Here is an 18,995-nt window from a genome sequence, read left to right as displayed (position 1 = left end):
TATAAAATAATGTGCAAGCACATAAAATTGGAATGTATTAAAAATATATTTGTCATATATTCCTTAGATTAATCTTCAAATAATAACATATGATTTATCTGCCGTACAGTAAGTTGTATAGAATAATGCGAAAAAATTTAGGTAAAAAGATATATGATAAAAATATGAACTTGACATAAAGATTTATGATTGTGAATCATTGCATTTCGTCTTTCTCGCTTCTTGACGATACAACTGTATTTTGTCATAAAAGTGTTTGTATTTCTAGATCCGGACAAACCGGAAGGGTATGACGAACCACATTCTCAGCAGACACGTATAAGTAAGTATATACCATGAACGTGATGCATATTTCTAGCCTGTGCGTTTATGACACGCAAAAGCGTGATGTTTCTTTGGTTCCAGTCTCTATGTTGATCGAATCAGTTGCATATTTAAAGACACGACTGAAAAGCGTGTTCCCATTAACGCTAAACAGGCTGTCGGTATAATAACAATAAATTTTAAATGAATAAATTAACTCCTATCAACTATAGAAACTTCGTATAATCCCCATGCGCAAATGGATCAATATAAATATAATCTGTTTAACTCAAAGAGAAATTTAAGTTTATTTGACTTTTACGGACATATACTACTTGATTATAACTAACAATGTAAATTAAAAACTGTAAATGCTATTTATTTGTAGCAATATTATTTTTTTATTCTTAAAGTAAATTTTTTATTTTAATTATTTAATACATTTTCAGTATTGCGTAAATTTTATTTTAAAATATTTATATTATTATTAAATTTCATATTATATGTATATATTTAACAATTGAAATTAATTGTTGAAATTTAAATACGCATATTTGCATTTTGTTGTAGCTCTAATTTTACTGATGCCGGACTTATTTTACCGTCTGTGATATCAGCGATAATATTTTGCGCAGACTTGCATAATTAATTTCTCCGCATAATCAGCATTAGCCGAATCGGGTGTGCGCGCTATATATAAAATGGAACGCCTGTATCGTATAGTCGGAAATTATATCATGCAAATTATTTTATGAATTTCTTGATCGGCACGGAAAGTCGGACGAGCGTACAATTATGCAATCAAAACTTTGTTGAAAGTTACGCGCGGATCGCGATAACGCGGCCGGTTAAGAAGTATTATTTTTTTCTTTTCTTTTTTTTTTTTAAATTCATCTATATTTCATCGGTACATACGAGCAAATGTGCGTGATGAACATTATCTTGTAATAAAAATTTTCACTGGTATAAATCTATAAAATGCCCTGTGGGGCACAGATTGACCCAGTTACCAAGGGATTTGAAAACATAACTTTCATCGCGCAAGCGACTGGCAATTTCCGCTTTGTTTTACCACTTGGAAAGTAGCGGAACCAAAAGCACACTGGTTGAATCGTCGTTAAGATTGCATCAGTTGGAAAAAGCGCGATTAATCAGCCGCGAGGTACAGCGCTAAGCTTACTGATAATTATCGAGCGAAGAAAACGCGCTTTCTTGTAATACAATCGTTACAAATGTAAGGTATCACTGTCACCATTAATTTTGTTTTTAGTATTTCACCGACGCGATTTAGGTAACATGATTAATACGGCTAAACACTGGAAATTTCTAAGGAAATTATAATTATTGGTTATTAAATCACATACATTCGTCGGATATTTTATAAAAATAAATTATAATGAACTTTGAATGTACAGATTCTTTTCTTATATTATTTATTTTGCTATATATATATAATTTAATTCTGAAATGTTTATTCCATTATTTACTTTTGCTTTATTTTTATTAAATTACGATATATATGTATTTTATTTTTATCAGTGTATACGTTGTTACGATATTTGTAGTGGCCGAATTTTTTATATTTTACATTTTTTAAATATTACACTATTTAGGTTTATGGGAACTCAGAAGCATATCTGTGAAATTGATCGTATTGGAAATTGCTTAAAGCTACGTGCTTAGGCACAACTATATTGGAAATATATAATAAAACCCATAGAATGGTATAATAAAACTCTGTATAGAATAGTCAATACTATAAACGAGAGATTAAATTGAACTTTCACGAGTGGTGTTACAACGTATGTTTAAAACTTGCGCGATACCTTTTTACTGCTTTAAATGGTCGCTGGCAAACTTTTGGCCAGGAACCAGCATTATTTCTGTTATTCCCTGTAATACTCTATGAAACTCTGTAGTGGGTGTATTATATGAAAATTTATTATCATATATATATATGCTCATATTATATATGTATAAGCGACGAAATATTTGGACCGTTTTAAATCTAATTCTCATATCGTCAATGTTCAGTGATTTAATAGCAATAGTTCGATGTATGATGAAAGAAAAATTATTTCTACTGTCGCTTATTCACAATCTTGTTATATACATATATTTTCGCATGAAATATAAATGTAAGTAATAACAGACTAAAAGATATACATATAAGTATTTTATAATAATAAAGAAAGATTATTTAAACTCTCGTCGAAATATCGTATGCAAGAAATATAATAACTCGAAAGTCGACATTAATGACGTGTCACATTTTTTATAAATATATTAATAAACTTCGACATGCTCTCATCGTACATCGAACATCCTTTAAAAAATCATTAGAAGCTGCTTTTTATTTTTCCCGCAGAACCGAACGACATCAATCACTTAAGGATAAGTACGACAACGTTCTGGCTTTGACGCTCGTGATCCGTCGTCGTCGATTCTTCTTGCGAACTTTCTTCAGTCGCTTCATAATCCTTTTTAAGTAACGTCGTTTTATTTCAGACATATCGTCCTCTCTCTCCTGACGTCTTCGACGTTCTTGAATTTACGCTTTTTCGTTCACGCCAAAACGATAGATTACGAGAAGCCGCGTTCTCTCGTTGAAAAGGGCATGTTTTTGATATCATCGCCGAAAATTAAAAACGTCGGCGAAAGTTTGCAAATGTTGGAAACACGATATACATTTTTTGACAATACGTTTATCGATTTCATTTCAATTCTTTCATTATTTTTTATTTTTATGCACAGAAATCTGAACATACAGTGAATTTAATTATTATATTTCTTCAAATATTATACTCTGAAATATGGTTATACATCGACTTAATGGCAAAGTTGCGACCGAGAATATTTCTTTCGTCGTATTATGACGTGTTTCCGCTCAGAACACTCCACGCAGTTTCACCCGACTAATAAATATACTCGCGCCAAGTTTCTTCTCGCTTTTGTTCGCGATATATGCAAGACTTAAAGATGGTCACAGATCGCTGCCAACTATATTGTCGAAGTTTCGCGACAGATAAATAAAAGGGAAACACAAAGCAAAGTAAAATACAACGCTCTGCGTGTACGCGAATAATAATATGACATAATGGCACAGTAAATTTTTTCTCCGCGCAATCATACATACATTATTGCACCAATAACGCCATATATCATTACGATAATAAAATGTAATTTGTCAGCTTGTAATTAGCAATTATTCTATTATAATTATAATATTATAGAATTTTGTTATAATATTTAATTTTATGTGAATAGATTATTAGAAAAAAAAAAACGTAATTGAATAATCTACAAGTACGAAATTATACACATATCTGATACCGACGTGTCAAATCCACACTTAAGGATTGCTACTGAGAGAGAGAGAGAGAGAGAGAGAGAGAGAGAGAGAGAGAGCGTGTTGGCGGATCACGAGAGAATTTATCCATAAAGTTTCCGGCAAGAAAAAGACAAGCGGGACCGCATTCAGGAAAGAATCGTCGGCGAGCGAGTTTATAGTAATAACAGCATAACATAATATTTCGCTAGAGGGAACGCAGTCGTCGCCGGATTCATTTAAGTCTAATAGGATTATCCTTAATCTCGCGGTCCCGCCGTGGATTCTTCGTATCCTTTTCTTCGTTGGCCACGTCGAGAGTTCAGAGTTCTAAGGGATAGGAACGTCCCACTAAATGAGTCTCGACCGCATTCCTCGTGTTGAATAATGTATACGTGCCTCAATATTTTTATACGAGGCACACAGAGAACCTCACTTTTGACAATTTTTTTTCTTCTTTGCGAAGTTAATGATGAATTATTAATTTATTCAGAGATAACTTACATTAGCGTCGAGATTAGCCACGAAAAATATATTAGTATCATTGTACGTTACTTTCATGCATGTGAAATTATTTCATTATAATTAGTCCACGTCATATAACTTTTGACATATCAGTTATTCATTTACTTTATTATCACCTTACGACGATATAAATACTTGACTTTTATATACATTATTTTTTAAAAAAGAAGGAAATATATTTCTACATAAAAACGAGCGGTTAACCGTGCGTAGATACGATGCGCTATGAAAGGAAAATGAGACTTTGTTTCGTCATGCGATCAAAGTTTGTAACTGAAAGCTGTTTCGTAATTTATCATATATGTGGAGAACCGAAGAGTTTTTAAGGGGCGAAGTAATTTACGGTAGACTTTATAAAAGCCGATGCACATAGTGATGCGTGGTAGCTCGCGCGCATTAAATGAGTACTTGTCCCTGCTTTCTAAATTAAAATGTACAAGCTTGACAGTACATCTTTGCGTGTGTGAGCGTGTTATTATATATATTTCTTGCTATTTCAGCGTACTCTACTTTGTGCCGCGTTGGCGGAACACAGACGCAACAAAAGTGGATATAACCCTGGCTTTAATTAAAATCATCGCATAACATTTGTCAAGTGTTCTTGATGGAACGCGGTAAAGCGCTCATCCTCGCATCGTTGGGTGTTTCTTTTCGCCAGAAGGAAGGAGAGAGATAGACGTAGAATGCGTTAATCCCGCTTGTTGAGATATTAAAATCGAGGACGGATTGCATCAATTAGAGGGTATTCGCGATATATCACGCTCACTATAACGCTGTCAATTAAAAAATTGCTGTCAATTAAAAATTTCTTTTACATATGCCGCCGTTTGTTCGCCGTTTTGACATCGAACGAGTCTCATTGAGATTTTTTTGAATTATAGTAATGTGCAAGTGATAAGTACCATAAAATATTCTCTTTTGTTTCCGTATTTATATTAATTTTTTGAGACACAGCAAACATAAATAATAGAACCTTGATTAAATTCATGCGTCGAATGTTTCCACTGCTTGTCATATTTAATTAAAGTAAATGTATAGAATATGTATTGTGGCTCATCTATTTTAGATAACAATTTTTTTATGAATTTGGAATTATTTCTTTTTAAATATATTAATATTTTAATAATTTTTTACGATCAATATAAGCTACAATTAATTATTTTTAATAGATAATAGAATTAGCTATCTACCACACAATTAAATATAATTTTTTATGCGGAAATATTATGATTTAATATATTTATGAAGTAAATAGTTTAAAAATATGTTATGTTTCATACAAATCCCGTAGAATTTTTACACGAAAATTGAGCACATAAATATGTGCGCATATACTTGGTTCTCATAAAATGTAGCCAAGCTGTTTTTAAAGCAGAGTGTCGGTTAAGGAACTCTAATTGCATTTCTCTTTTAAACCAAGATTCTACCGGGAATCTTTGGATTCGATTACGAAATTTGCTGGCACGCTGCAGCGCATTATGGTTACCCTCAACCATCGGATATGCGAGTAATCTCGTCACGAGGCGGTCATTCAATCGCTTCTCACAGCCACCGCATGATATTTGTTCGAACATGACTTCCAGGTTATGAGAGTACAGCTCCGGTAGCGGACATAATGGGACCCCAGGAGCAAAGGGTGCCGTCGGGCTCGACGATCACCCTGAGGTGCGTCATATTGTCGCCGTATCAGACCCGTCCCATCAGGGGTGTACAATGGCTTCGGGATAACAAACTCCTAACATTCCAGGTAATGCAGTCTCAGCTGGATACGCGGGGCCGTACTAATGAAATTTCTGTTTGACGACCGGGAATCGGAAGGGGGGTAAAAAAGGAGAGATCGTATATCATCAACGGCCGAAGCGAAGGGATGTGGGTCGTATGGCCACCATCGTCGTGTCCTCCACATTTTTGTTTGCGTAGTAGCCTGCGTCGGCTGTTTCTTTCGGCGCGATACGTGATGGTTGAAAAGGTTGATCGATTTGACAGTCGACGCGGTTTTGTCGCGATTATCTTGATACGCGCTTGACGCGGCAACTTTGGAAACATCGAGCTGAGATTGATTTTCTCTAGCTCATATCTTTCTTCTCGTTATTTATTGCTTGTTATTAAGAAAATTTTCACAAACGTAATTTATACGTAAAAAATTATAATATATACTGACACATATTTGTGAATTTTTGATAAGTTTCTGGAACACGTTTGCGATAAGTTTTAGGGCTGCTAATTTACTTATATATTTAAAGTACACCGTGATGAAGAGATTTCCAAGAACGTCGATAAATTTGAAATTGCAATTTTATCTTGGACGCGTACTAAATTACATTATTCCCTCGAATGCGTGACTCGTAACTTGATGCATTCCAGAAAAAGAGAGAGAGAGTTTTTATATTATATTAATTATTTTATTTTTATTTATTAATTTATATATGCAATCTGAATAAATTTGTATTTGTTCTATTGATTTAATGATAACGAGCGCTTTTACATTTATTGATATATATGCATATAAAAAACACGGGTTTGAATTAAAAAGAGATCTCAGCATATGAAACATGATGTGAGAAATAAAAGCAAAATATAATCGCATATTCCAATTTTTTCTTAAATACATGAAATTATATGATAAAACTCTAATATATTTAGAAAAATAATTCTTTCTATTTATGTAATCTTAAAATAAAAAAGTTTTGGCAATTTATCAAAAACTGCATGTATGAATAATTTGAATCTTGCCATAAGTTTTGGAAAATGAGAAATATGAGTTTTGTTTTTATACTATTTATACTATATTTATATTATTATTATTCAAGTATTCTAAAAATTTCCCATTACTTACCTCATCATCGAGTTCACTTGTATATTTTTCATCCAGGCAGCGCGCGGAGGAATAAATGTGGAGACCGAAAGGGGAGCGGCACGTACAGTATCTGTGTTGACTTTGGCAGCTGTGACGCAAGATGACGTCGGAAACTATTCATGCAGGCCGACGGAGGGTCGATCAGCTACTGTCACCTTAGTCGTTGAGGAAGGTTAGTCATTATCTTTTTCCACTCACATGACCATATTCTGATGAGAAAATAAATCACATAAATAATCTGATTATAATTATTAGTATCATTTCTTTTTCTTTCTTTTTCTATACACAGTCATCAATTATATGCGCGGTTCTCTATAAAAATATTAATTTAAAACAATTAAAAAGAAGATAATGAAAGTTAAAGAACTAAAGAATATATAAAATAACGGAAAGTATATATATAATATATATATTTTGCGGGATATAATGATGTAATAACAGTATACTTACGCGCGCCTCGCAATCTTCCGGGAAATCTCGCTGTCGCCGGATGTGCCACAAGCGTAGCCGGAAGCCCACCGCGGGCGCACCGATATTCCATTTCCTTCTACGCTTGCGTGTATCCTCGGTGGGGTACAACCATGATGTAAAGTCGTGCCTTAGGATTACTCGAAACACTTTAAAGTTTTAAAGAGGCGGCGGTATTTCACGCCGGAGCTATTTGTCTAGCTCAGCCCCTCGGTCGCCACGACGGAGATGAAAAGGAACGGAAGGGGCCGAAGGGGGATGGAAAAGACGGAAGACCGCTCGCTCGAGAGTGTGTGTACTCCTGCGCGAGAGGAGAAGCGGGAATGTCCGAGGAACGAGGAATGAGGAATCGCGGAAGGAGAGAAATTGCGGTTCACAGGTAAAAGGACGGTGACGAAGAGGGAGGAGTAGAGTTTGAGAGAAAGGAAGAAACTTGCGGAAGGAAGTGGTGTGGTATAAGCGGAGATTCTTCGCGTTTTCCTTTCCCCGCTCAAGTTTCTCGTTACACGTACTAATTTGTTTTTTCTTCTTTTTCTTCTCTGTGTGAAATTGAAAGAGTAAATATGAAACTAGAAGAAGGAAAATGAAAGTAAATAGTTTTAAGCACAATCGATTAAGCCAAGAGAGAAAAAAAAACGAAAAGATTGTTTGCTCAATTTCTCTCGTTTTTACATCGCGCATTTCCAACAAATTTTGTAAAGCTAAATATAGATTTAGATATTAATTCTTTTATTGTTCCCGTCTCGAAAATTTTTAATTTATCTTCGCAAATAATGTTCATCTAAAACTACAGATTAAAGAGAAAAATATCGTAATAAAGGGAAAGTATGTAAATTATGAAGACATCAGCAGAAACCCCGAAAGGTATATAAGAATCTGCTGGCTGAAATGGAACGAATGGCATGGAAAAGGATAAAAACCGACGAAGGAACGTAACCGGGAAGCAGACGCGGCAGGATCGCAGGGACACTTGCATGCGAAATTTACATGGGTAGTCTCTATTATCGTGAATTTCCCTTCGGAGGTTATTGCGACGAAGCGCCCGGTGGCGCGTGGTGTCGCATTTTTCCCGAGCGAAAACGCGTACGTACGCCCATGCGCTATCTGTTCCTCCCGTGTGTCTATCCGCACGCGAAACGTGCCCCGCGCGGCTATAAATCAGAACTTAGGCGACTCGCGGCCTCGTAGATTGCGGATTTACGCGGTTTATGTCGTGCAAGCGAAGAAAACTACGTCGCCCGCGCGTAGCTAAAGCGAAGTGCGCCGTCCGATTTTTACGGGTGTATATCGACATAAAAATATTGCGAAATATGTGAAAATGAATATCGCGCGAATCGACGATAACGGAGAATCGGGCCAGACTTTGTGAGTTGTGAGAGATGCTGCGAAATATGAAACAATAACCGTCATTTATTTTCAGACTTTTTTGCTTTGCATATATTCTCCTATCATTTCCTAAAAATTAATACTTATAAAATTTAACGTGACACACATAATTAGAAGATAATTTATATAAAAATGAGAATTAATTTTTATAAATAATGACGTTATATATTTTTTAAAAGAATGAGAATATGAAAGAAGAAAGAGAGAAGATTACTTTATAATAAAGACTCTTAATAATTTGACTTCAATAAAGGTTTATTACATTTTAATATAGCAAAATAACATAAAATTATGAATGTAAACAGTGAAACCGTAATATCATACTTGACATAACTTATGAAATTTCTTATTATTATTTATACGATCGTAAACACAGTGTAAATACTGTATCATTATAACTCCGTGTAGGATTCTCATGCATGTCGGAGTAAATCTCCGAGAGAATATAAAATTAATACGTTGAGCGCAGGATTGAGCAACACACATATAAATTATATATTTATTCGTTATACGCCAGTACTTAATGTATGTAAATCACGTAAGAAAAAAAAAGAAATAAGTAATTAAAAACTTATTATCTTACAACTTGATTATATCCATTAGAAAAATGCGTAATATGTAAGGATAATTGTAATAATACATAACTTATAGTAAATGCGTGAATTTTTATTGAACCGTGCTGTGAATTCATCCTGAAGAGGCACGGAAAAATATCACACGACGCATAGAAGGAACCGCGTTTAATTCACTCGCATGTATCGCAAAACTGAATTTTCGTCTGATTGTGAGTCACTTTGCAACAGCACTTCACTCACTGTATATACGTACGCGTACGATACATCAACCGCAGGCACGATACGCGACCGCGCGAGAGCCCGACGATAAATCAGAAGTCCAGCCACTCGTTTTCTAGTTTTGCAGATTGCGAATTCGCGCAGTTTTTATCGGTACGAACGAGCTGAGTCCGAAGAAAGTGCCATTGCAATGGTATTAAACGAGACAGCGGGCATTTTTATGAGCGCGCTTGCATGAAAATATTTCTGCTGGATGACGCGCGAATATCATGTACCGGAAATGGTATTAAAAATACAAAATTTTCTTATTAATTAAGATTAAAATAACTGACTTATAATAAAATAAAAAAATACAATCGAATCCTAGTGTATCCTAGTTTCTACAATAATTTCTTCAGATCTCGTTTGAATTTTAAAATTGTTTTAAAAGCAGAGCGCAGACTTTTCTGTATAACAGTGTCTGGGAGTGAGATATTATATCAAAACTTTATATTTAATCTTATCGAAAAACCGATGGCGGAGGAAAAGAAACTTTTTTTTCTGTGGCCTCGAGATTGCCGCAAGAATAGCCAATAATTGATCAACTGACGATTAATTATTGGCATTTATACCGATAATCGGAATTAAACTGATAACCATTGTCATTATCGAGATTAGAGAGTTGAATTAAGCTCATTAAAAACTATCGTCGATCATTAAAGTTCGTATGGTGAAACCACGACGAGCAAAGTATTTTATTGAATTTTTATTGGGACGGGCGTTGTTGATTCGATTAACAATTTGGCGAATGCGTTCGGAAATATGAAAATGCCTCGTGGGATTCGTATAGGCAGGTTAAAATGAAGTACATTGAAATGTTTTCGCACGAGCTTTCGGCTCGTGCAATCGATATGAATTTATATCGATTCCTCGAAGTAATAAACAATCTGTACTGATAAAAATGCCGCCATGAATCGGCAGTGGATAATTAATGATAGTTGATTACTATAAGATATTGCATTACAGTAAAATGACTTTTCTGCGAAATTCGCGATTAATTTCATTTTATTATATAACAAATAAATTTTAGAGTTAAGTTTTGTTTTTTTAATCGGATTGATTGAGAGAAAGAGAAAAAGAGGAAAAGATTAAGTTAGATAAAATTATAAGATTAAGACAGCTTGTACTTTTCTTATTTACAGATTTTCTTATTTAAAAAAGCTTCGATAAAAGATTTGTATTCACACATTATATTAATCAACTTTCATTAATAATTCAATGCCAATCTATGTCGATGTTTTAATTAATACAGAGAATAGTCATTTATTATCTAGAATGCTAAATTCTATTTCTCTTATCAAATATTACTTTCCTTTCGATGTAATTGTAGTACATCAGATTCCAATCTCTTACTAAATCACAAGAGGCATTTATACAACACAGCCCTTCGTCCTCGCATGCATCATATCCTCAAGTATCCACCAACATTTCTAGCCACGAACATTCGCGCGGCAAGAAGCGCCATTTGCGCGCGATTTGTCGAAAGCGGCGCGGGATTTAACGACTTTTGAGGAAGCCAATGCACCGAGTGCAAAAACGTCTCGAGTGCAGTGCCAGTCCGCGTCTGATGCCTGGTTTTTGCGACGGCTCTTGCCGTCGGGGGTGGGCTTTGGCGGCCGTCTGAGCTAATTCTTATGCGATCGTAAATAATGTCGCGCATATATCAAAACTTACAGCGACTCCCCCATTCCGGCGTCGTAGTCGACGTTACCATCTCCTGCGGCAGTCCTGTATCCTACCGTCTTCGTTCCACCTGCATCCTTTATCCCATCCTCGTCGCACATCTTTCTACAAGTCCCGAGCCACGTTGACTATTTCCAATGTCCTTTTCTTTTCTCTTCCCTTCACTTACCGCTCGAGCATAGCATCTGCCAACGGCACTTATGGTTGCGGCCGGATTAAGGATACAATTTTGCGATTCTATTAATTAAGAAAGTTAATTATGCCGGAATTCAATTTTCCTAATTGCACACCGGCGAGTTTTCGCGCTGCTTGTGCGCCCAGAGCAGCGGCGAGATCTTGTCGGGATCTGTTCGTTTGCTATACGGCTTGGTCCAGAACGGCAGGCGGAGAACACCGAGGATTTCGTCGAAAGTTTTTCTCTCTCTTGACCTCTTTTAATTTCGCTATCTCGATTCAAGCGCGGTACTTCCTTCCTCTTGTTTCTCTTTTTTCGCTTGTCTTCGAGCTCGATCCTCTCACCATCTTGCAACTCGCTGCGGATTTTCGATGATACCTTAAGATAGATGCTCGTAAAATGTATTTAATACGGTTCTTGATGCTTGCAAATTTTTACCACGATTCATTGAAACACGTTACGTATTTTCTCCACGTATAAAAAATACATTAAACGCGAAGGAAGAAAATACATTTACGACAAGAGGAAATAATATTTACATTGCAGATATCGTCGTAACATTGAGGAAATGGATTAAAATCGTTTAAGAAATTAAGAAGGAAGGAGGTAAACAGGCTTTAAGTAACTTCGTAAATCGGGACGTTCCTTTGTAGCGAGTTATGATATCACTTTCCGACATCCTACGAATCCCTGGTGCCTCGGTACGTCGCCGGCTCAGTCTAGACGATTCATGGATACTTCCAGGATATTTTAAATATATATCGAGCACGACGGACTGCGGAAGTTTGCAGCGAGTTTAATACCTAACGGCTCCCTAGACTGTCGTTTATACCGGCTCCAAACTCTCCGCTCTTCTACATCTCTCCTCTCGCTCCTTATCTCGCTCTCCGTTTCTGTAGCGGTGTCTTGTGTCCTCTTAACGTACGATATTATTAAATTTCATATTCAAAATACTCGAACAAAGTGAAATCCATGTGTCCCGAGTCCCATTATCCTAATTTTTTCATATGCATGCTCTCACAATGAGAATTTTTAAACTTCAAGAAATCCATTTATTCCATTTGATATAATAATGAACGTCCTTTAATAAATGAAATATCTTCTGAGCCAGTTAAAGCGCTCGCATTAATCCAGGTACAGTATGGATTATATATAGTGGCTCAATAAATGAATTTAAACTAGTCTTTTAATCTTTTATCTGTCTCGTTTATTATGCAAAGAAACCTTAAAATATTTTGCATTAATTATCTATCTAAAATTTATCATTAACTGCACAAAAAGTAATTATTTTTCGAATATACGCAGGCAGAATGCAAAGCGGCAAATCGCGTATCCATGAACTAAAGATTTTCATTTTTAAATAACTTTGTACTCTTTTACCTCGCTTCAAGCATAATTCTGCAAAGCCAACGGGCAGTTTCCGAGACAGTGTCTAAAGGAGTTGTTAAAAGCGGGCAGATGAGCTAAAGTGCAACTTACTTGTAAACTTTCAACGCTCGTAGATCATTACAATTTCGCGCGGCTATCATGCACGTTTGCATACTTATTATATGCTGATACTCCATAAAAAATCGAGTCGATAATTATTAAACGATGTATGTAAGCCAAAGTAAATTAACGCGTTTTGAACAGGTCACGGTTACACCTTAATCGCATAATTACATGCATCCTTTAATGTGTTATTATATTGTGGTTTTTTTAATTTACTGCGCTCAAGTATATGGCTCACGTATCGCTTTTTCTTTTATATCGTCTCTAATCCGTTTCGAAAAAATTATTGATTTACAAGAGAAATTATGTTCGTATACTTTGCGATCTGTATTCTGAACCGTTATCGTAGATTGAAAATTAATTTTTAATTCCGAGCTTATTCTCACAGCCCGCTAATCAATCCTTTTATAATTAAGCGTGTGTGTTATTTTTTAATATATGGCACACAATTTTTAAAAAAGAATTTATAAATACTTTGAGCGTGAAAAACGGCGCTGAATAATAAAGGATTGCGATGTTTGAAAAAATGAAAAAAGTTGGAATAATTGGACATTAATGGGCAATTAAGAGACAAATTTTTAAATGAAAACATAATAATGGAAAAATTCTAATTATTTATCATGAATTAGCCGGAATATTCTAATCGCATCATGCTTTAAATTTTAATGATTTATAGAAGACAAAAACATTATAGTCTTAATTTTTATAACTACCTACATATAACAATTGTTTACAATTAGAAGTATCTAATAAATATTTTTCTGTTCTCATATTATTTTCAAAGAAGATAAATTATAATTATAATTTTAAGATTATTTTATTCTTATAATATAATTTTTTTGTAAATTATATATAATGAGATGCTGCAATTAACATAATGTTATTTTGTATAAGAACAAAAAATATTTTAGGAAAGTATTAAAAAGGATTAAATTTTCTCATACACTTGAAATCATGTTGTCGAAGCTGATGCCACAACAGTCGAAATAGTAATATAATCAAGTACACACGTTTGCGCGTCATTTGCATTCTGCACTGTCCATGCAGGAGGTGCTAAGTAGATATCAACTGTCAAATGTTGCCGTATACGCGATCGCAAACTGCTCGTGATAGATCCTCACCGCACTACTGAATGTAGATTCATCACACGTGCAAGGATTTTGCTTCCGCTTTAATCGACGCGTGCAGTTACGACGCGTATGCGTGCCGCGTGCCGTACTATGCGTGTCGCATTCCCCGTTACACTAACACGAATGCACGACGTTCACGTTCACGGTATGGTGATCGGAAGCACGCCTCTATTGAACGCGCAATTCATATACGGTTAATGACGCCGCTGCTTTCGTACAAATACCTGATCGGGCGCATACTCGGCAGTACGCAGGCATGCTTCAGCAGCATATTGTCGCCTGGATTCTAGAGATACAGTACGGCCGATCGTTATCGATCCTCATCGAATTCTGCGCCACGCTTACTGATAATTATCGCTTTATCGCGTAAACTACTATAATTTAATATAACGACGCGAGAAACGAGACATGAAATTTTCAACAGATTGCTAGTAGAAAATGTTGGCATATAAAATTCTGAAAGTATATGTAGATTTAGTAAAAGATAGATATTCAAAGGAGAGATAAACATTAAACTAACTTGGCAATGTGTATAGACAGTATATTGCAGTAATGCATGAGAGTTAAAAGCTATATTTTTTGCAGCAATAATCAAATTCACATTAATGTCAATTTATTCAGAAATCGTAGAACTGAATTTACATCTTGTAATACATAATATCTTGTTACTTCGTATATGCATATCACGAAATTAATAATTAATCTGGAATTAGTCGATACACGTGCATAAACTCAAATATTGGTTGGAATATTGATGATTACATGCTTATGATATGATCGATCGTATCGATAAATTTATGTCAACTGAATGCGCGCGATTCATCGAGAAGAGATCTCGTTGCACTTTGTATGACTGCCTCGTACGGTGCATTACTACTGCTCGTTCTAATCAAGTTATATCCTATAAGTAGTAATATTGATTAAAGACTATCTTTAAACACAAAATATTTTAAAATTATTTTTATATAAAATTTTTATGCTTTATAATAATTTCTTATCATATAATAATTATATTAAAATTGTGAATACCTTCCTTCTCTTGAAGATCAGAAAGCAACACGGTGAGGTTGTTCGTACACCGCGAGATATTCTTACCATTAAAGGATCAACGCTGCGTAATCGGAGAAGAAGTCGTTAAAAGCGTAATTTCAGAAAATAAAGTACCTGTTACCAGTTTCTCTGTAAAGTTCAGCTCGTTCTCGCCCGTGTTAATGGTCGTAAAGAACTGCGGGATGAAAGCGCGATTGGAATCTAAGCTTCAAAGGGCTACCGATGGTTGGAATTAAGGTTTTCTCGTCTCATTAAGACTTTAACTACTTTCAACGTCGACGCGATCGAACATAGATACATTTTGATGCGTAAATGTAGAACGAATTTGAAAATGGATTCATGCGAGATCAAAGCGCGAAACGTTTCCCTTTATTCCCGCCGCTTTGCCAACCGCCACGGAGTAATTTATGTTCGCGATGGCAGCTCGATTGAAATATTTACGGCTCTTTTAAACTTCCCGGGATGTACGGTCATCGCCGTTGGCGTCTTTTGCTGGAAATATTGCGGATTGAATCTTGGCAAAACTAACCGCCCTCGTGTAAGCATAGCTGAATGCGTCTACACGTGCTAGGCGCCATATGTGCAAAGCATGTTCTTTAGCATCGGCTATGTATCATTTACATCGTACAATGTGCGGAGAGTTTGTGAACACGTCGTCGATATTTTTGAGATAATATGCAGATGTCAGATATCAGGCCATTTGCAAGTGTTTTCGAGTAAAACTGTCACATGCAATTTAGACGGACTGCTTTAAACTAGATGTACAAATTTCAAATGCTGTACAATTTATTTCAAAACGTAGTAAATCGTATAATATCGTCTTTTTTGCGATTCGATATATATTTCGAGAGATCAACGTGTAAAATATAAAATATAAAAATCTTTATTAATTAAAATGTAATGCTTTATAAAAATTTTGTATCAATTACATCTGCAAACAACATATTGCGCATGTAATTAATACAGAACATTGTTAAATCGATCTTCACTATGTCAAGTTTAAATAGCGGAGAATGAAGAAATAACATGGAAAAATGCGTATCGACATCCCTCAAACAACGCGATAATTAATGGATGCCTTGTAACATGGGGAAACCTATAATCCCGTAATCTTGGAGTGACGTTGATTTACGAGTGTGGATAGTGTCATTATTCTCAAAAAGTATCAAGATTTCCAGCGTGCGCGCGATATACAGATTCAATAACCTAATACAGCAATTTTTCAACGTCTGTTCGTGTGAAGCATTCCTGTTGGCATGACACTCATTAGATGATATCGCGCGAAATCGCGTTAATTCGATATCGTAGTCGTAAATATTCATATCACGATTACGAGCGCGATACGAGAATCGCTGACGAGTGTAACGCTGACACACTTGGTTCTCCCTTTTTACTTTTCTGTTACAGGAGAACGCACGGAAGCCATGCAACGTGACGCCGGATACGTCTCTTCGGGAAGTAACGTCAGACACTGGCCCGGACTTCTGCTTCCGTTTTCGTGGCTTCTAATACTCGCGCGCAACAGCCAAACTTTCTTGCTCTAGCACACACTCGACAGTATTTCACGCTTATTTCTTGCCGTTTCCAATGCTAAAATGTACCTAAAATGTGACGAAGCCGATTTAGAACGTAAGATAGACTTTTAGATCTTAAAAATATATTTATAAATCGTGTTATGATATGCCAGACGTGATACGTGCGCTCCCCGCGAAAGTAGCTATTAAATTCGTAAAATAGAGATGATGCAATCCAAAAATTGACGATAAAAACTACTTATGTATTCTACATAATTACGGATAAAGTTATGGAGCTTGATCTAATTCGGAAAATTTCGAAAAACGTTACATAAATCATATCAGAGAGAATCGCAAACTCTCGCGCGCGTAAAAATAAAAACTGCAAAAATTTATGGTAAAATTGATAAGTTATATCACGATCGGTCAATTAGATTAGCAATTAAATAACATAGCTCCTTAGAGCTTAATGCGATCGAGGAGTTGAAATAGTGTAAAATAATACGTGTTACATAAAAGAAAACGCATCGGTCTTCCTTGGTGGTCGTGCTTTAAAACCTCAATTTAATTTTGCTCTAATAAAAGTATAATAAATTTTGTATATCTACTCCTCGATCGTATATAAGAAGATGACAAGTAATTTGTGGGAATTTAATATAAATGGTGATGGAAATAAAGACAAAATGTTCTTGCACAAAATTCCTCGTATAGTGTCCCGTAAATTTAGGTTTGCGCGCAAATAATTCATTAAATGACTTGCGATATACTCCATTTGATCTCAATGTTCCGGAACGTTCTTTTCGTCCTCGCAATTGACGGCGTTTCTTTGAGAGTGTGCTTCTTAAAGTCAATGGGATTACAGCGACCGCGCAGCGCCAAAGGATACGAAGGTAATTTGATATCGTGTATCGCGCGTGCTATATCTTTTCGTTCGAAGGGACACGGAGAATACATCATGAATTTCATGAAATTTTAGCGAATAAGTACGTCTACAACGTGTTACATTTTATTCTGTTAATGTCTTTTATACAATAAATATTTAAAAACACAGACTCTTCTCAGGTTATCGTGATGGAAGAAGGTATGTACAGAAATAATCAATTTTATTATAACTCTAAAATATTATTAAAAGTATCTGTGTTGTTTAATTTGAATATATATTACAAGATTTAAAAAATATTAAAATAATTTAATATATGTGAATACATTAAATAATACAATACTTTTTTTAATATCTTTTACTATATGTTTTCTCAAAATATTGGATTTTATCTTTTGTTTGAATATGATGCTTCTTTTATATAAGTGGCTCATATAAATATAATAATTATAGACTTAAATTCAAAAACTATATCAAATCTATAAATGAAAATGCGATAACCGTATTTTCAGACATATATATATCTGTATATATATATATGTACCTGTTTTGAAATTGGCACGCCCTATGCGCATTTTATATTCAGGGCATTACTTCGTGTTGAATTATTTTTCAAGTTCGGACAGGAGCACTAGTAGCAATGGTGGTAACTCTTCCCGGACGCGAGGCTCCTGTCGTCCTGTCTCAACCATCCCTCCTACTTGCTCACCGTCGCCGAAACGAATACCAGTTCAGCTTCTCTCCTAGTGTAATCGTATATAACTGTCAGTCCGCAGTAGGAATGATACGAAGTATAAAACTCAGCCGACTCAACATAACGTCCGACGTCTGTGTATTTAGGTTCAAATTATAGCATTTGCGAGTCTTAAGAATTCTAATATTTTGCAGTAATAATTTACGTAATTGTCCCCTTAAAATAGACTAAAACCATGTAGTCTTCTTAAAATTCGAAATTATTAAATTGAATAATTTATTTGATGTGCAATTAAATTAGTGAATATCAGCGTACATTTCTGGTTACACGATAGACAATTGCAGAAAAAAAATACAGCGCGACGATTTCTCTGCGTCTAACGAGGCACGATGCAATTCGAGCGACGCGTCGTTAAAAGTGCCGCTTAAGCGACGCTAAAGCAAGAATAAAATAACACTAAATTTACGGCGGACCGTGAATCAACATGCTTTATGATTGTTCGGGTAGCGGATGATAAAGGATGAGAGCACGCGCGCGGGGAACTAGCTGGCCAGGTCGAACAGGGGCTCGAATGCTCGCCAAGGGTGGGGGGATGAAAATTGGAAAACTGCATTGTCCACCCATTCTACCCCTCTGGGACACATTCGTTAGTGGGCACCGTTCACCAACGATAAATTT

At 35.5% G+C, this 18,995-nt stretch overlaps 1 protein-coding gene across 1 annotated transcript in view; it reads left to right on the top strand.

Moving 5' to 3' along the window:
- LOC115235741 (zwei Ig domain protein zig-8-like) overlaps positions 1-17,442 on the top strand; it is a 106,148-nt gene extending 88,706 nt beyond the window's left edge. Inside the window, exons 5-8 of the mRNA XM_029807688.1 lie at positions 269-322; positions 5,740-5,903; positions 7,029-7,185; positions 16,637-17,442. Of these exons, the coding sequence (XP_029663548.1) occupies positions 269-322; positions 5,740-5,903; positions 7,029-7,185; positions 16,637-16,773 (512 nt within the window). The 3' untranslated portion in view covers positions 16,774-17,442. The remainder of the gene's footprint in view (positions 1-268; positions 323-5,739; positions 5,904-7,028; positions 7,186-16,636) is intronic.
- The last annotated feature ends 1,553 nt before the right edge of the window (positions 17,443-18,995 follow it).

This window comes from Formica exsecta, unplaced genomic scaffold, assembly GCF_003651465.1.
Source record: "Formica exsecta isolate Colony F162 unplaced genomic scaffold, ASM365146v1 scaffold233, whole genome shotgun sequence".
NCBI lineage: Eukaryota > Metazoa > Arthropoda > Insecta > Hymenoptera > Formicidae > Formica > Formica exsecta.
This window is presented reverse-complemented; position numbering and strand designations above follow the sequence as displayed.